Consider the following 19,744-nt stretch of genomic DNA (forward strand, 5'->3'; position numbering starts at 1 on the left):
ATGTGAAATAAAGAATTAAAAAAGAACATTTTAAACGTCATAGGTTTTTTCTCTCCCACTCTCTCCCATTTCCCTCTTTCTCTCTCTCTCCCATTCTCCTCTCTCACTATCTCTCTCTCCCTCTATCTCTCCTCTCCTATCCTCTCCTCTCCTCTCTCCTCTCTCCTCTCTCTCTCTCTCTCTCTCTCTCTCTCTCTCTCTGTAGCATTTATGCAACTCCACCAAAATCTATCGCTGGTAATGGAAGGCCAATGTCAAAGGCATTTTCATAATTCTGGGCCTGTATTCATAAATCAAGAAGACCATTTTGTAAACGGGGAAATTCTCAATTCATTTCAATCGCATAACAACGAGTGTTACGTAGTTACTGTAGTTATCTTCATGTACGAATGATAAAACGTTGAGATTGAAGACAAGTGTTTTTTTCTACGCATCATGAAGTGGCAAAAAAAAAAGTTTAACAAGCTTTTGAGGCATTTTACATGTGATCATCCCTATGCATTTCAAAGGTCAAAGGTCAAATTGATGTATGCAATGATAGTGTGTATTTGAAGAGTTTATTTCCAAAACCCTATATCCACCATTTTTTTTATTTCTTTTTTACATTTGTGTTTTTCATCTGAAGTGATTGCTTGTGGGTACCTTCATGTGTGGGTACCTTCATGTGTGGGTACCTTCATGTGTTTGTAAAATATTACTGTTCTCAAATGTTTTAATTAAACATTTTTAGATGCATATGATTTGTGTTATTAGTTTCATTGCCAAACACTATATATCCATTGTTAGGCCTGAATAGACTCTTTGTGTCCTGTATATTTGACTGTGATATGTGGTTAGCTATCTTAACATAAATGCACTGGATAAGAGCATCTGTTAAATGACAAAAAAAGTCAAATGTTTTACATACATATCTCATATTACTGTATTCAATTATTTGTTTAAAAAAAATATATATATATATATATATATATATATATATATATATATATATATATATATATATATATATATATATTGATGTCAACAAATTCATCATTTACACATTCCTTCATTAAAAATGTGGGTCATTTGTTACATTTGACTGTGTGAAACTGGATATGTAGCATTTTGCAACAAAAATCATGAATTATGTCTCTCTGAAAATGAAACCGTCAAGTGATAGATTATAAACAAATTCATGTCTGTCACTGAACAACCCCATGCCATGATAAGATAGTGGAAAAAAAACACACCAATCTCTTTCAATATTTATTTAAACAATAAACGCTAATTTACCAACATTTCTGGAAATGGATATATAGCGTTTTGGAATGAAACTCTTCATTTTTTTAACGTGTAAAATTAATGTTCTATTCTCTTTATAGTATTTTTATATTATATTTTCTCCGTGAATGGATCGGAGCACAATAACAAAAAAGAGGTTATTGAGATTTTGTATGAGGAAAATACTGCTACTGAAGAGAAAAAAGATGCCTGAATAAACAAAGTCATGTTTTTGCTACAAGTTTGTGTTCATAGGTGATTCATGTAGTTCTTTAGATGTGTTTATTGCAACCTAAAGAGGAAGCTCCATATTTTTAAACATGAAATGTTGTTGTTGATAAGGAATTTACATTATCCCTAACACACACACACACACGCACACACACACACACACACACACACACACACACACACACACACACACACACACACACACACACACACACACACACACACACACACACACACACACACACACACACACACACACTGCTGTCCTAACCTGCTGTCCTAGTCTGCTGTCCTAATCTGCTGTCCCAACCTGCTGTCCTAGTCTGCTGTCCTAGCCTGCTGTTCTAACCTGCTGTCCTAGTTTGCTGTCCTAGCCTTCTGTCCTAGCCTGCTGTCCTAGCCTTCTGTCCTAGTCTGCTGTCCTAATCTGCTGTCCTAGCCTTCTGTCTAGTCTGCTGTCCTAGCCTTCTGTCTAGTCTGCTGTCCTAGCCTTCTGTCTAGTCTGCTGTCCTAGCCTTCTGTCCTAGTCTGCTGTCCTAACCTGCTGTCTAGTCTGCTGTCCTAGCCTTCTGTCTAGTCTGCTGTCCTAGCCTTCTGTCCTAGCCTGCTGTCCTAGCCTTCTGTCCTAGTCTGCTGTCCTAATCTGCTGTCCTAGCCTTCTGTCTAGTCTGCTGTCCTAGCCTTCTGTCTAGTCTGCTGTCCTAGCCTTCTGTCCTAGTCTGCTGTCCTAACCTGCTGTCTAGTCTGCTGTCCTAGCCTTCTGTCTAGTCTGCTGTCCTAGCCTTCTGTCTAGTCTGCTGTCCTAGCCTTCTGTCTAGTCTGCTGTCCTAGTCTGCTGTCCTAGTCTGCTGTCCTAGCCTTCTGTCTAGTCTGCTGTCCTAGCCTTCTGTCTAGTCTGCTGTCCTAGCCTTCTGTCTAGTCTGCTGTCCTCGCCTTCTGTCTAGTCTGCTGTCCTAGCCTTCTGTCCTAGTCTGCTGTCTTAGCCTTCTGTCCTAGTCTGCTGTCCTAGTCTCCTGTCCTAGTCTGCTGTCCTAGTCTGCTGTCCTAGCCTTCTGTCCTAGTCTGCTGTCTTAGCCTTCTGTCCTAGTCTGCTGTCCTAGCCTTCTGTCTAGTCTGCTGTCCTAGCCTTCTGTCTAGTCTGCTGTCCTAGTCTGCTGTCCTAGCCTTCTGTCTAGTCTGCTGTCCTAGCCTGCTGTCCTAGCCTTCTGTCTAGTCTGCTGTCCTAGCCTTCTGTCTAGTCTGCTGTCCTAGTCTGCTGTCCTAGCCTTCTGTCTAGTCTGCTGTCCTAGCCTTCTGTCTAGTCTGCTGTCCTAGCCTTCTGTCCTAGTCTGCTGTCCTAGCCTTCTGTCTAGTCTGCTGTCTAGTCTGCTGTCCTAGTCTGCTGTCCTAGCCTTCTGTCTAGTCTGCTGTCCTAGCCTTCTGTCTAGTCTGCTGTCCTAGCCTTCTGTCTAGTCTGCTGTCCTCGCCTTCTGTCCTAGTCTGCTGTCCTAGCCTTCTGTCTAGTCTGCTGTCCTAACCTGCTGTCCTAGCCTTCTGTCCTAGTCTGATGTCCTAGCCTTCTGTCCTAGTCTGCTGTCCTAGCCTTCTGTCCTAGCCTTCTGTCCTAGTCTGATGTCCTAGCCTTCTGTCCTAGTCTGCTGTCCTAGCCTTCTGTCTAGTCTGCTGTCCTAGCCTTCTGTCTAGTCTGCTGTCCTAGCCTTCTGTCTAGTCTGCTGTCCTCGCCTTCTGTCCTAGTCTGCTGTCCTAGCCTTCTGTCCTAGCCTTCTGTCTAGTCTGCTGTCCTAGCCTTCTGTCTAGTCTGCTGTCATCGCCTTCTGTCTAGTCTGCTGTCCTAGCCTTCTGTCCTAGTCTGCTGTCTTAGCCTTCTGTCCTAGCCTTCAGTCTAGTCTGCTGTCCTAGTCTGCTGTCCTAGCCTTCTGTCCTAGCCTTCTGTCCTAGTCTGCTGTCCTAGTCTGCTGTCCTAGCCTTCTGTCTAGTCTGCTATCCCAGCCTTCTGTCTAGTCTGCTATCCCAGCCTTCTGTCTAGTCTGCTGTCCTAGCCTTCTGTCTAGTCTGCTGTCCTAGCCTTCTGTCCTAGTCTGCTGTCCTAGCCTTCTGTCTAACCTGCTGTCCTAGCCTTCTGTCCTAGTCTGATGTCCTAGTCTGCTGTCCTAGCCTGCTGTCCTAGTCTGCTGTCCTAGCCTTCTGTCTAGCCTTCTGTCTAGTCTGCTATCCTAGTCTGCTGTCCTCGCCTTCTGTCTAGTCTGCTGCCCTCGCCTTCTGTCTAGTCTGCTGTCCTAGCCTTTTGTCTAGTGTGCTGTCCTAGTCTGCTGTCCTAGCCTTCTGTCTAGTCTGCTGTCTAGCCTTCTGTCTAGTCTGCTGTCCTCGCCTTCTGTCTAGGCTGCTGTCCTAGCCTTCTGTCCTAGTCTGCTGTCTTAGCCTTCTGTCCTAGTCTGCTGTCCTAGCCTCCTGTCCTAGTCTGCTGTCCTGGTCTGCTGTCCTAGCCTTCTGTCTAGTCTGCTGTCCTAGCCTTCTGTCTAGTCTGCTGTCCTAGTCTGCTGTCCTAGCCTCCTGTCCTAGCCTTCTGTCCTAGTCTGCTGTCCTAGCCTCCTGTCCTAGTCTGCTGTCCTAGTCTGCTGTCCTAGCCTTCTGTCCTACTGCTGTCCTAGTCTGCTGTCCTAGCCTTTTGTCTAGTCTGCTGTCCTAGCCCTTTGCCTATCTGCTGTCCTAGTCTGCTGTCCTAGCCTTCTGTCTAGTCTGCTGTCCTAGTCTGCTGTCCTAGCCTTCTGTCTGGTCTGCTGTTCTAGCATTCAGTCTAGTCTGCTGTCCTAGCCTGCTGTCCTAGTCTGCTGTCCTAGTCTGCTGTCCTAGTCTGCTGTCCTAGCCTTCTGTCCTAGTCTGCTGTCCTAGCCTTCTGTCCTAGTCTGCTGTCCTAGTCTGCTGTCCTAGTCTGCTGTCCTAGCCTTCAGTCCTAGCCTTCTGTCTACTCTGCTGTCCTAGCCTTCTGTCTAGTCTGCTGTCCTAACCTGCTGTCTAGTCTGCTGTCCTAGCCTTCTGTCTAGTCTGCTGTCCTCGCCTTCTGTCCTAGTCTGCTGTCCTAGCCTTCTGTCCTAGCCTTCTGTCCTAGCCTTCTGTCTAGTCTGCTGTCCTAGCCTTCTGTCTAGTCTGCTGTCCTCGCCTTCTGTCTAGTCTGCTGTCCTAGCCTTCTGTCCTAGTCTGCTGTCTTAGCCTTCTGTCCTAGTCTGCTGTCCTAGCCTCCTGTCCTAGTCTGCTGTCCTAGTCTGCTGTCCTAGCCTTCTGTCCTAGTCTGCTGTCTTAGCCTTCTGTCCTAGTCTGCTGTCCTAGCCTTCTGTCTAGTCTGCTGTCCTAGTCTGCTGTCCTAGCCTTCTGTCCTAGCCTTCTGTCCTAGTCTGCTGTCCTAGTCTGCTGTCCTAGCCTTCTGTCTAGTCTGCTATCCCAGCCTTCTGTCTAGTCTGCTATCCCAGCCTTCTGTCTAGTCTGCTGTCCTAGCCTTCTGTCTAGTCTGCTGTCCTAGCCTTCTGTCCTAGTCTGCTGTCCTAGCCTTCTGTCTAACCTGCTGTCCTAGCCTTCTGTCCTAGTCTGATGTCCTAGTCTGCTGTCCTAGCCTGCTGTCCTAGTCTGCTGTCCTAGCCTTCTGTCTAGCCTTCTGTCTAGTCTGCTATCCTAGTCTGCTGTCCTCGCCTTCTGTCTAGTCTGCTGCCCTCGCCTTCTGTCTAGTCTGCTGTCCTAGCCTTTTGTCTAGTGTGCTGTCCTAGTCTGCTGTCCTAGCCTTCTGTCTAGTCTGCTGTCTAGCCTTCTGTCTAGTCTGCTGTCCTCGCCTTCTGTCTAGTCTGCTGTCCTAGCCTTCTGTCCTAGTCTGCTGTCTTAGCCTTCTGTCCTAGTCTGCTGTCCTAGCCTCCTGTCCTAGTCTGCTGTCCTGGTCTGCTGTCCTAGCCTTCTGTCTAGTCTGCTCTCCTAGCCTTCTGTCTAGTCTGCTGTCCTAGTCTGCTGTCCTAGCCTCCTGTCCTAGCCTTCTGTCCTAGTCTGCTGTCCTAGCCTCCTGTCCTAGTCTGCTGTCCTAGTCTGCTGTCCTAGCCTTCTGTCCTACTGCTGTCCTAGTCTGCTGTCCTAGCCTTTTGTCTAGTCTGCTGTCCTAGCCCTTTGTCTATCTGCTGTCCTAGTCTGCTGTCCTAGCCTTCTGTCTAGTCTGCTGTCCTAGTCTGCTGTCCTAGCCTTCTGTCTGGTCTGCTGTTCTAGCATTCTGTCTAGTCTGCTGTCCTAGCCTGCTGTCCTAGTCTGCTGTCCTAGTCTGCTGTCCTAGTCTGCTGTCCTAGCCTTCTGTCCTAGTCTGCTGTCCTAGCCTTCTGTCCTAGTCTGCTGTCCTAGTCTGCTGTCCTAGTCTGCTGTCCTAGCCTTCTGTCCTAGCCTTCTGTCTACTCTGCTGTCCTAGCCTTCTGTCTAGTCTGCTGTCCTAACCTGCTGTCCTAGCCTTCTGTCTAGTCTGCTGTCCTAGTCTGCTGTCCTAGCCTGCTGTCCTAGCCTTCTGGCCGGCCTGCATGGTGCAAACTGTAGGGTCCAAGTCCTTAGTCCAAAAGGTAGCAAAACGTAGCAAAATGCTTTTCAACACACAAAATGTTTCTTTTTGGACAAGTAGAGGTAGTCCCTTCCTTTTTCACTCTGTTTTCTAACATTTGGTGCCTAATGAACAGCTCTCTGCCTGGCATGCTAGCTGGTCTTAAACGGTGCACACAGCAGTTCTGTGTCTTCGGCAGATGCAGGTATGGACAGAGCAGAGTAGATCAGAATTAAACTGTCACACACTTCCTGTTTTTCACCCAGTCATAGGAAAACAACCAGCCAACACAGTCACATGAGCTAGAGACCACATTTTGAGGGGAGGGAAAGGGAGAGAGAGAGCGAGGGAGCAAGAGAGAGTGAGGTAGGGAGAGAGAGAGAAAGAGAGAGGGGAGCGAGAGAGAGAGAGAGAGAGGGAGAGAAAGAGAGTGAGAGAGAGTGAGGGAGCGAGAGAGAGAGAGAGAGAGGGGGGGAGAGAGAGAGAGACAGACAGACAGACAGACAGAGAAAGAACGCGAGAGAGAGACAGAGCAAGAGAGAGAGAGAGAGAGAGAGAAAGAGCGCGAGAGAGAGACAGAGCGAGAGAGAGAGAGATAGAGAGAAAGAGCGTGAGAGAGAGAGGGGGAGGGATAGGGGGGGATAGGGGGGAGAGAGGGGGGGAGAGGGGGGGGGGAGAGAGAGGAAGTTAGAACATCTGAGTTGAATTAAGACAATATCACAAATGCCAAATCTTTCCAAGAAGATATTCTCTGCCATAAAAAGCTATATCTGGAGAATTCTGGCAGACACAGAATGGAAAACTTATTAACTTAACCTCACTTAAAGAAATAACTTGCAGTTATTTTAAGGATGGACTGTCTTCCCCGGGGCCAACAGATCTCGCCAGCCAGGGATCCGTGTTCACAGAGTAGGAGTGTTGATCTAGGATCAGTTTCACATTCTCGGTTATAATAAATAAGATTATGGACAGAGGGGACCTGGTCCTAGATCAACACTCCTGCTCCAAGAACACGGATCCCTGGCTGGCGAGATCTGTTGGCCCCCGGGGAAGACAGTCCATCCTTAAAATAACTGCAAGTTATTTCTTTAAGTAAGGTTAAGTTAATAAGTTTTCCATGGTCCTAGTTTTCCTGGTCCTAGATCGACACTCCTGCTCCGAGACTCATTGTGAAAATGAGCCCAGACAAGTGTGGGACATCTTTTATCATGCCCATATTGTTGTTTTCACTGAGCTTCTGCTGCCTCTCTGCCCCTAACCTCTGTCTACAGCAACTGTACAGCTACACGCTGTCAAGCCTTGGTCTTAGTATTTTGTGTTTTAGTTAATTAGTTGGTCAGGCCAGGGTGTGACATGGGTTTATGTTTGTTGTATTTCTTAGTGGGGTTTTTTAGTTATTGGGATTGTGGCTGATTAGGGGTGTGTTTAGTTTAGGTTTGGCTGCCTGAGGCGGATCTCAATCAGAGTCAGGTGATTCTCGTTGTCTCTGATTGGGAACCGTATTTAGATAGCCTGGGTTTCACTTTGTATTTCGTGGGTGATTGTTCCTGTCTCTGTGTTAGTGTTCACCAGACAGGCTGTATAGGTTTTTTTCACGTTCCGTTTGTTGTTTTTGTATTTGTATCAGTTATTTCGTGTATCGTTATTTGTTTCATTAAAAAACATGAGTAACCAACACGCTGCATTTCGGTCCGACTCTCTTTCGACAAACGAAGAACGCCGTTACACATGCAGTGACATAGAGTGTCAAGGGCTGTTGCCTGATGGAATGGACCTCAGGGGGTACTTGGAAGTTGTCGCTGTCGTTGATTGTTTCCTATGCGTTGTTGATTTAGCAACAACAACAAAATGGGAACCATGCATCTCTGTTGTAAACGCAGTTTAGTATTCTGATGTTCATATTTACCATGTGATGTGTTACTGTGTAAGTGTCCTTGGTTATCTGGAAAGGTGCAAATTAAAAGCATTATAACAGCCAAAATAAACAGCGTTCATCGATCCACATCCCACATAGTCTGCTAAAGAAATATCACCTGTATTAAACATACTTAACAAAGAAAAAGTCTACTATGGCATATGGAATCTCATATGATTTCAGATCTGGGTTTTTATGTGCCAGTAAAGCTGGTCGTTCATGGTGTTTTGTCTCCGTGTATTAAGACATTTGTATCAATGTGTAAGATCATCGGGCTTCTCTTACATGAATATTATAAACTGGGAGGTTTGGGTCCTGGGTGCTGATTAGCTGAAACAGAATTCAAGCCAATCGTAAACAGTGCATTTGGAATGTATTCACTTGACTTTTTCCAGGTTTTGTTACGTTACAGCCTTACTTTAAAATGGATCAAATTGTTTTTTCCCCTCATCAATCTACACACCATACCCCCATAATGAATGACAAAGCAAAAACAAATGTATAAATAAATAAAACCTGAAATATTACATTTACATAAGTATTTAGACCCTTTACTCAGTACTGTGTTGAGGCACCTTTGGCAGTGATTACAGCCTTGAGTCTTCTTGGGTATGATGCTACAAGCTTGGCACACCTGTATTTGGGGAGTTTCTCCCATTCTATTTTCAGGTCTCTCTCCAGAGATGTTTGATCGGGGCTCTGGCTGGGCTACTCAAGGAGATTCAGAGACTTGTCCCAAAGCCACTGCTGCGATGTCTTGGCTGTGTGCTTAGGGTCGTTGTCCTGTTGGAAGGTGAACCTTCGCCCCAGTCTGAGGTCCTGAGCGCTTTGGAACAGGTTTTCATCAAGGATCTCTCTGTACTTTTCTCCGTTCATCTTTCCCTCGATCCTGACTGGACTTCCAGTCCCTGCCGCTGAAAAACATCCTCACAGCATGATGCTGCCACCACCATGCTTCACCGGATGGTGCAGGTTTCCTCCAGACATGATGCCTGGCATTCAGGCCAAAGAGTTCAATCTTGGTTTCAGCCAACCCACCAGAATCTAGTTTCTTTTGGCAAACTCCAAGTGGGCTGCCATGGGCCTTTTACTGAAAAGTGGCCTGTCTGGCCACACTACCATAAAGGCCTGATTGGTGGAGTGCTACAGAGATGGTTGTCCTTCTGGAAGGTTCTCTCATCTCCACAGAACTCCTTCAACCTCATGGCTTGGTTTTTGCTCTGACATGCACTGTCAACTGTGGGACCTTATATAGACAGGTATGTGGCTTTCCAAATCATGTCCAATCAATTGAATTTACCACAGGTGGACTCCGATCAAGTTGTCGAGACATCTCAAGGATGATCAATGGAAACAGGGTGAACCTGAGCTCAATTTCAAGTCTCATAGCAAAGGGTTTGAATACTTATGTAAAGAAGGTATTTCTGTATTTAAAAAAAAAAACTATATATACAGTATATATCAGTATATATCAAATCAGTATATATCAAATAAATGATTAACAAAACATTTTTTTTTAACATATTTTTATTTTCCCCTCACAAAGTTGTCAAATTACGAATGTCACCTATATCAAAGCGAAGGACACTTTCATCACTACAAATGTAAAAACCAGTAAATAACCGCACAAAGCAATGGTATGAAGAACAGCAGTACAATAGATGGCATATATCTCCACATAAATCAGTTTGGTCTTTATAAGGTACGTGGAAGAGAGAAGATGTTAGAAGCTATAGTCAACCCATCAAGTCCGTTGGCTGTCCACCATCAAGTCCATTGGAAGTCCACCATCAAGTCCATTGGAAGTCCACCACAGCATAGGCAGGATCAAAGGCAGAAGACGTGGTGCTGCTGTATTGTTATCTGATTGTTGAGGTTCCTCTAGCCTGGTGCCAGATCGGTTTGTGTTTTTTTGCTAACGCCAATGGTGAGTCGGAACCATAGGGGTTGACAAGACCGCACAAACATGATCTGAGACGAGGCTATGGATTTTCTCCAAGGCCTCCCGGATGCCTCCATGCTTATTCCGAGACAGATACAAAGCGTTAGGCTTATCTTTATTTTCTAAGTGTTCAATTTCAAAAGTAATGTGTGGTTTGCATACCTGATGTGTTCATGAATTGTGATAATGGACTACGGTGGCATTAAAGTAATGGGAAGATGTATTTTTCTTGGTTTCATCTTCTCAGTCTGAAATAACATTTAGTATTTCAGCAGATACACTATCGTGTAACAAATATGTAACATTTATCCAAATTAAGATTTAGTTTGTAACCATGATTTTGTTTCATGGTTGGAAAATAACTAGCTAAACACTTCTGCCTTTTCTATTTGACCCTCTGCACTAGTATGACAGTTATGGCCTACCAAATTGTGTGTCTTTATATAAAATGTGGGAGAGGTCAATTTTAAACGTTAAAAGCTAACAAATCTGCAGGCATCCTTAATTTTCATGGTTACAGTCCATTTGATGATAGAGGTATATTTCAATGGGATTTACCTTGATTCAAAAGGCCCTTTTAAATATGCATCAACCCTCTTGTGACACTACATCACAATGCTGAATGTGTACTACTAACTATATTTCTTAAGTCATACAGTAGCCTATGTGCAGAATTGAAATAGTCTGCCTTGGAACCGACATTGTTGTGGGGTCATAGGGGACAAGAGGCTAAACTGCCCTGGATAAGCCTATGATGTAGCTACTTTAGGAGGGTTTGGGAGGGAGCACTGGGTCCATACTCCCAGCAATGGTTCTTCCTCGCCTCTCCACCATGAGAGCTGTTGTGTGGTGGGATTTATTTTTCAAAATGGCTGCCATGGCTACACATTGGTGGTGGATGAGGTGAGCTTCCCCCTTACTATGTAAAGCGCTCTGTAAATCCAATCAATTATTATTATTGGGGTCGTGAATGTGCAAGATCCCTGCTTTATTCTGTGGCCTATAGACTCACTAAAGGACACTACAAAAAGCAAAAAGCTTTTTTCCAAAAATGTTTTTTTTTATTTTATTAAGAAATAAAAAGGTTTAATGTTTTTTCTCAGTAAAACCCTGTTTTAAACACACATTTTTGTTTTACAGGTTATTTAGCGCCATAGAAATAAAAAATAAAATCTTTCAAATTGTATTTGAAAAATGTTTCTTCTTCATGGATTAAAAACATTTCCCCTTGTACATTCTTAAAAAGGATGGGCTGGTATGTAATGACATGTAATGTATGAGGCAGGAGAGCTAAATAACTTTAACATTATGTTTTCTATCTGTAGGGATCAGTAGCCTGTCTGATTATAGACAGCTAATCTCAATGCAAATGCAGAATGCGATCCAAATGGCACCCTATTCCCTATATAGTGCACTACTTTTGACCAGGGACCTATGTCAAAATTAGTTCACTATGCAAGGAATAGGGTGCCATTTAGGACACAAGGAGACTTCTCCAATCTCCAGCGACGGGACTGGGTGTCAATATCTTCACTGTAATAATGTATTCTCATTTGGTTTTTCAGTAAGCTTCTTTGATACAACACCTGTAAGGTACCTAGCTCGCTAACTACTAGCATATTTTTTTTTACAGGTACCTAGCTAGCTAACAACTAGCGGTTTGTTACAGGTACCTAGCTAGCTAACAACTAGCGGTTTGTTACAGGTATCTAGCTAGCTAACAACTAGCGGTTTGTTACAGGTACCTAGCTAGCTAACAACTAGCGGTTCGTTTCTGTGCGACATAATACATCTTCTGTACAAACAAACAGCACTACTGTAGATAGAGAGGCTTATGTTTGGCGGCAGCATCATTTCAGAATGTCACCTTTACCTCACAGGCCAATTCCGACTACCAAATCAGATTTGGGATAGTCATTATAAAATGGCAGGATAACTTTTCATTGCAACTCCAGATACTTTAAAACATGTAAAAATTTTGATAAAGATGAATCAAATTCTGTGTGTTATGACAGAAAGCGATACTACTGCATTGAACGTTGTTTCTTTGTTGATATTATGGCATAAGATTTTGTGGTAGGTTTTCATTGGCCCCTGAAATTGTCGTAATTTTGTCTCTTGCCTTGTTTAAGCAAGTTTTTTATTTTTTTTATTTCTCTCTACAAAGTTAAAAGTACCACCTATTTGAAAAACAGAGTGAAAAAATACTTATCTTTCTCTACGAAGTATTGCACATTACAAATTGCAGTTTTGTTGATTAACAGTAAATTGTTAAATGACGATTCATCCTCAGGAATTATTAGTAGCTGGAGACGGGGTGGTCATTTTACATTTTGAATACAAAAAGGCAAAAACGTGATTGAAAAACAATCAAAGTACAATAAACTAAACGTTCTGAATTTATACCCCCAGGGGGGAAAAAAATACGATTTTTCAAATTTTTATGGAATAGAATCAATAAAATTAATCGAAGGTTCAGTTTCACTACATGTGGTTTCACATTTCAACATTCCATTCTAAGAAGAATATCTTTTGCATTGTGAATTGTAAACGCTTCAAATTCCAACAGGCTTTTGTTTGAATTGTTACCGCCTCTTTGAAAAGCTGTACTAATATAATATTTAAAACTAAACTAAGATATGACAACCGATAGATAGGGAGTGTGAAAAGGCTGGAGGAAGTGGATAGTATAAGTTAGTATATTAGTCAATTACCATATGTGTTATCATTACATCAGAATGTACAATGACCTAGCCTGCAGAAATTCAATAGAAATTGTTTCTGCCTCTTTGAAAAGCTGTACTAATAATGTTAATAATATAATAATAATAATTCAATAGAAAGATCTGATTGATGTGATTGAGAAGCAGTCTGCTTGCATTTTGAATGGTTCCTTAATCAATATTTGCGATTGATGATCAATATTTACTGTATGGGGAGTTTACATGAATGCATAAAGTTATTATGGCAGGTCCTTTCGGCTCCTGTCAATCCATTAGAGAGACAGACTAAAGAGATGCTATATGCATTATATAGTGTGATGTTGTGCTTGCTATTAACTTGCCACTATGTCATGTCCTCTATCTATAGCCAGCGATACAACAACAGACTAAAACACTAAGAATAAAGAAAAAAAACTCACTTCGTTACTTAGTGCAAATAATTAATCACAGACTTGAAAGACGTATGATGTAGCTACTGTTTGCACTGGAATGGATGGCATGTAGCAGTAGTGTCCTTCACCAGCATAGTATAGTCTACTTTAAAATGGAGTTGGGCTGACTGTATGTATGTACACTTGACACTGTACAAGGAGGACAGGTTTGTACCTCCACAGTCAGAGCCAGGTACAGTTGCCGGCACTAAAAAGCTAGGTTGTACTGCAGTGTTATTTATACAGACAGAACAATTGCTGCAAGGTGCTCAAGTACCTTTTAGCAAATAGTTGTGTCAAAAACCAGTATTGCAGACCGGGGCAGGATTTTAAAACCCTAACTTTTTAGCAACTGTAGATGAGATGCTCTGGACCATGAACGCTGTCTAGTAGTGGAGGTACGTTCAGGTTCAGTTGTAATTTTACAACAAACATCGACGACAAACAACACTCGACTAATCTCACTGTATACAAGGGGGCACCAGCTCCACGATATTATCGTACTATAGACATTAGTTAAGCTGAGAAGAGAGAGGGGCTAGGTTGATCTAGATACAAACATGACATAGTCAAATGTTACTGCTCAAAACATGACACACATTTAGTTCTTACGGTTTTATACGGCCCTTTTTCTATTGTCTTTTCTTCTCTTAAAAAAAAAAAAAAAAGATTCCTAAAATAGAGACGACCGCTTATAGTTCTACAGGAAAGAAGAAGTAAAAATGGACCATGTACTGATTCTGCTTGCTCCAAGTGGCATGGGAATCTACATTTCCTTCTAACTACATTAATCGTAATAACAGTAATATTAATAACAATAGTTTAATAAAAAATATTAAAAACATAGACAGGAAACCAATAATGTAACTTCCTCTGTAGAAAACAAAAACAAAAAGAAGACTCCTAGTGCAGATACATAGCAATGTAAACCTGGTCCTATAACTAGTTTAGTGATAATATAGTATAATAACATAGAAAGCGGGTCATTTTTTTTTCTTTTTTTCCTTTTTTAAAATTCGTTCCTCTCACAGAGAGCGCTCACATCATAGTTTCTACAATAGTGTGGGTGGGCTTGATCAGGCCGTTGTTCCCGTTAGGGTCCAGGGGGTAGGCCAGCTCGGCGGACATGCCCTTGGGACGGTGGTCGACTGGACGGGAGCTAGCACCTCCCAGCGGAGCTGCCACAGCCTTGATCCTCTGGGTGGAGACAACAACAACAAAAGAGCTCTGTTTAACTCCACTAAATACCAATATACTGTACAAGTATGATTATATGGCGGCAAGTGTACCTGTTACAGATGGATCAACTTGAAAAATGACCTCAAGACTCACCGACTTCTACTGGCTTAATCACAACTTTGTTGGGAGGTCCACTATATCAGTCAAGAGGTCAAGATGAAGCTTCTGAACTACATGAAGTACCTAGGGGTAGGAGCTAGGGCTTAGGGTGTAGGGTCTAGAACCTAGGGGTAGGAGCTAGGGCTTAGGGTGTAGGGTATAGAACCTAGGGGTAGGAGCTAGGGCGTAGGGTGTAGGGTATATAACCTAGGGGTAGGAGCTAGGGCTTAAGGTGTAGGGTCTAGAACCTAGGGGTAGGAGCTAGGGCTTAGGGTGTAGGGTATAGAACCTAGGGGTAGGAGCTAGGGCATAGGGTGTAGGGTATATAACCTAGGGGTAGGAGCTAGGGCTTAGGGTGTAGGGTCTAGAACCTAGGGGTAGGAGCTAGGGCTTAGGGTGTAGGGTATAGAACCTAGGGGTAGGAGCTAGGGCTTAGGGTGTAGGGTATAGAACCTAGGGGTAGGAGCTAGGGCTTAGGGTGTAGGGTATAGAACCTAGGGGTAGGAGCTAGGGCTTAGGGTGTAGGGTCTAGAACCTAGGGGTAGGAGCTAGGGCTTAAGGTGTAGGGTATAGAACCTAGGGGTAGGAGCTAGGGCTTAGGGTGTAGGGTATAGAACCTAGGGGTAGGAGCTAGGGCTTAGGGTGTAGGGTATAGAACCTAGGGGTAGGAGCTAGGGCTTAGGGTGTAGGGTCTAAAACCTAGGGGTAGGAGCTAGGGCTTAAGGTGTAGGGTATAGAACCTAGGGGTAGGAGCTAGGGCTTAGGGTGTAGGGTCTAGAACCTAGGGGTAGGAGCTAGGGCTTAGGGTGTAGGGTCTAGAACCTAGGGGTAGGAGCTAGGGCTTAGGGTGTAGGGTATAGAACCTAGGGGTAGGAGCTAGGGCTTAGGGTGTAGGGTATAGAACCTAGGGGTAGGAGCTAGGGCTTAGGGTGTAGGGTCTAGAACCTAGGGGTAGGAGCTAGGGCTTAGGGTGTAGGGTCTAGAACCTAGGGGTAGGAGCTAGGGCTTAGGGTGTAGGGTATAGAACCTAGGGGTAGGAGCTAGGGCTTAGGGTGTAGGGTCTAGAACCTAGGGGTAAGGGCTAGGGCTTAGGGTGTGGGGTCTAGAACCTAGGGTAGGGGCTTAGGGTGTAGGGTCTAGAACCTAGGGGTAGGGGCTAGGGCTTAGGGTGTAGGGTCTAGAACCTAGGGGTAGGGGATAGGGCTTAGGGTGTAGTGTCTAGAACCGAGGGGCCTGGGGGCTAGGGTTGTAGGAGTTGTGTACTAACCTCTATGAGTGGTCCATCGGACTGGATGATCTTGATGACCACCACCATAGGAATACAGATCATAGAAGCCAGGGCCAGAGTCCAGCCCACACCGATGGACCAGTCGGGGTACTCGTAGACCTTGTTGTAAGTCAAAGGTTTGTATTTGACCAAGGAGAAGACAAAGCAACCCTGGAGGCAGAGAGAAAACACCAACGGAGGGTAAATATATTAATGCTAACTCAAATTCTCTAATATCTGACAATGAGGAAACGGTTTGGCGTTCTGGTACATTTGCAGTGCCAGCTTGCACTAGCTAACTATCAGTTTCAAAACAAGGGATCTACTTGAAAACTTTCTTGTTGAATACAATATTTGATGCTGGAAAAAATAAAAATAAATTATGCAAACCGAGTCTTTCAATTCATTCAGACAAACACCTATTGTTTCATGAGCATTTTGGAAAAAAATTAAAATGAAAACAATTATTGATGTAATTGATAAAGTTACAGCCACATACAATTACGGCATCTAAAATTATGATAATATCAGAGCTGGTAGTAATTGACATCCACTAACACATAGTCTCCTCAAATTCTCCTTAGTCCCTTTCATTCTCCTTGAGTTCTCCTTAATCTCTCTTTAGTCCGTCTCAAGAGAACAAATAGCACTATGTTTCCTGGCTGTTAAGACACAGGAGATTCAATGAGATTAAATGGGATTAGCCTCCGGACGGAGCCAAGCACCACATTTCCCAAATGCCTCAACAGTTTTAATCCAGCAAGCACACACAGCATGGGACTCCGGGCCAACGGTTACCCTTTAACCTCCATGGACAGAGGGCTAACGGTTAACCTTTAACCTCCATGGACAGAGGGCCAACAGTTAACCTTTAACCTCCATGGACAGAGGGCCAACGGTTACCCTTTAACCTCCATGGACAGAGGGCCAACGGTTACCCTTTAACCTCCATGGACAGAGGGCCAACGGTTACCCTTTAACTACCAGGGAGGCAGGGCCAACGGTTACCCTTTCACTACCAGGGATGCAGGGCCAACGGTTAACCTTTAACCTCCATGGACAGAGGGCCAACGGTTACCCTTTAACTACCAGGGAGGGAGGGCCAACGGTTAACCTTTAACCTCCATGGACAGAGGGCCAACGGTTAACATTTAACCTCCATGGACAGAGGGCCAACGGTTAACCTTTAACCTCCATGGACAGAGGGCCAACGGTTACCCATTAACTACCAGGGAGGCAGGGCCAACGGTTAACCTTTAACCTCCATGGACAGAGGGCCAACGGTTACCCTTTAACCTCCATGGACAGAGGGCCAACGGTTACCCTTTAACTACCAGGGAGGCAGGGCCAACGGTTAACCTCTAACCCCCATAAACAGAGGGCCAAAGGTTACCCTTTGACCTCCATGGACAGAGGGTCAACAGTTACCCTTTAACTACCAGGGAGGAAGGGCCAACTGTTACCCTTTAACTACCAGGGAGGGAGGGCCAACGGTTACCCTTTAACCTCCATGGACAGAGGGCCAACGGTTAACATTTAACCTTCATGGACAGAGGGCCAACGGTTAACCTTTAACCTCCATGGACAGAGGGCCAACTGTTACCCTTTAACTACCAGGGAGGCAGGGCCAACGGTTAACCTTTAACCCCCATAAACAGAGGGCCAACGGTTACCCTTTGACCTCCATGGACAGAGGGTCAACGGTTACCCTTTAACTACCAGGGAGGAAGGGCCAACTGTTACCCTTTAACTACCAGGGAGGCAGGGCCAACGGTTACCCTTTAACCTCCATGGACAGAGGGCCAACAGTTACCCTTTAACCTCCATGGACAGAGGGTCAACGGTTACCCTTTAACTACCAGGGAGGAAGGGCCAACTGTTACCATTTAACCTCCTTGGACAGAGGGCCAACGGTTAACCTTTAACCTCCATGGACAGAGGGCCAACGGTTAACCTTTAACCCCCATAAACAGAGGGCCAACGGTTACCCTTTGACCTCCATGGACAGAGGGTCAACGGTTACCCTTTAACTACCAGGGAGGAAGGGCCAACTGTTACCCTTTAACTACCAGGGAGGCAGGGCCAACGGTTACCCTTTAACCTCCATGGACAGAGGGCCAACAGTTACCCTTTAACCTCCATGGACAGAGGGTCAACGGTTACCCTTTAACTACCAGGGAGGAAGGGCCAACTGTTACCCTTTAACCTCCATGGACAGAGGGCCAACGGTTAACCTTTAACCTCCATGGACAGAGGGCCAACGGTTAACCTTTAACCTCCATGGACAGAGGGCCAACGGTTAACCTTTAACCTCCATGGACAGAGGGCCAACGGTTACCCTTTAACTACCAGGGAGGAAGGGCCAACTGTTACCCTTTAACTACCAGGGAGGCAGGGCCAACGGTTAACCTTTAACCTCCATGGACAGAGGGCCAACGGTTAACCTTTAACCTCCAGGGATGCCGGGCCAATGGTTAACCATTAACCTCCAGGAGCACTGGGCCAACGGTTAACCTTTAACCAGCAGGGAGGCAGGACCACCGGTTACCCTTTAATCAGCAGGGAGGCAGGACCACTGGTTACCCTTTAACCAGCAGGGCCAAACAGGAGGGTATATGATCTTACAGAGCCTGGCCACTTTTGTTAAGCAAATATCATAGGAACCCCCCCCCCCTCAAAATCTAGGACCCCCCCACCTCAAAATCTAGGACCACTCACCAAACAAATCTAGGACCACCCACCAAACAAATCTAGGACCCTACCTCCCAAATCTAGGACCCTACCCCACCAATCTAGGACCCTACCTCCCAAATCTAGGACCCCGCCCTACAAATCTAGGACCCCCACCCTACAAATCTAGGACCCTACCTCGCAAATCTACGACCCCACCTCCCAAATCTACGACCCCACCTCCCAAATCTACGACCCCACCTCCCAAATCTAGAACCCTACCCCTAGCTCCGATGGGAAGGAATCCACTGCTTGTCTGTCTGTCTGTCTGTCTGTCTCCTCTCTTTTAGCAGGCAGATGGCCATTCCATCTTGGGTTCAGCATTGTTGAACTTACTGAGTCAAATGTGGATTTTCTCAGCAAATCCAGCGGATGGACGGACGGACGGACATGCAAACGCAAACCCACATACACACACACTGCTGTTGTAGTAGTATAATGTTTGGGTGTGGGGGGGGGGTCTAGATGCAGGCTCCTTTTCTGTAGGAGCTTGCAACCCAAATGGCACCCTATTCCATATGTAGTGCCCTTCTTGACTAGGGCCCGTAGGTTACATTATATAGAATACAAATATAGCAAGGGTACCATTTGAGACAAAGTTAATGTGAATGAACATAAGACTCACCACACAAAGAAGAGGTGTGATAAAAGACCAGCTCCATTTCATCCAGGCATTTGGTCTGTAGCCAATCATGTCTTCAATCGCATCATAGAAATTATCAACGCCTGATAGGAGGAGAGAAAAAGAAATAGAGCATTTTGTCAGACTGATGTAAATAGGGGCCTTATATTCCTTTTATAGTGCACTACTTTTAGACCAGGGCCTATAGTAGGGCTGTAGTCAAAAATACGTCCACTATAGGGTACCATTTCGGATGGAGACAGTATTCTATCTCGTGTTACTCTTTATAGTGGGACACAGCCTGTCTAGGTCTAGATGTCATTTTGACGGTGTCCGGCGATTTAATGCAACAATAAATTGAGACAGAACTGTGACATCTCTATACAGCTTGGAGAGGTTGTGAATATATTTCACTGACGGAGCCCGAGAACATGCAAGGACCACAGCTCCTATACAGACATACACAGACAGAGCATTATATTACAGAGTAGACGTACCATAAACCCAGGCTACAGCAATACATTCAAAGAATGCAACCCACAAAAGGCACACGCCGCTGGCTGCATAGTAGTCAAAGAGCTGAAACACATACATGCCACCCTGTGGGAGAGAGAGACAGGCAGGATTTAGTGCTTGGCTCATGTGTGAATGTAGGATTTAATGCATAGATTTACAACAACAACAAAAAAGGGTTCCAAAAGGGTTCTTCGGCTGTTCCCATAGGAGAACC

The 19,744-nt window shown here is 44.7% G+C and overlaps 1 protein-coding gene across 1 annotated transcript in view; it reads right to left on the minus strand.

The window, feature by feature from the left end:
- Positions 1 to 10,942: 10,942 nt before the first annotated feature.
- The window catches only part of LOC135541337 (sodium- and chloride-dependent taurine transporter-like), a 38,633-nt gene continuing 29,831 nt past the window's right edge, over positions 10,943 to 19,744 (minus strand). The window contains exons 11-14 of the mRNA XM_064967507.1: positions 19,512 to 19,614; positions 19,018 to 19,118; positions 15,663 to 15,833; positions 10,943 to 14,254 (exon numbers count right to left, since the gene is read on the minus strand). Coding sequence (XP_064823579.1) covers positions 14,096 to 14,254; positions 15,663 to 15,833; positions 19,018 to 19,118; positions 19,512 to 19,614 — 534 coding nt within the window. The 3' untranslated portion in view covers positions 10,943 to 14,095. The remainder of the gene's footprint in view (positions 14,255 to 15,662; positions 15,834 to 19,017; positions 19,119 to 19,511; positions 19,615 to 19,744) is intronic.

Source organism: Oncorhynchus masou, chromosome 6 (assembly GCF_036934945.1).
Source record: "Oncorhynchus masou masou isolate Uvic2021 chromosome 6, UVic_Omas_1.1, whole genome shotgun sequence".
In the NCBI taxonomy this organism is placed as follows: domain Eukaryota; kingdom Metazoa; phylum Chordata; class Actinopteri; order Salmoniformes; family Salmonidae; genus Oncorhynchus; species Oncorhynchus masou.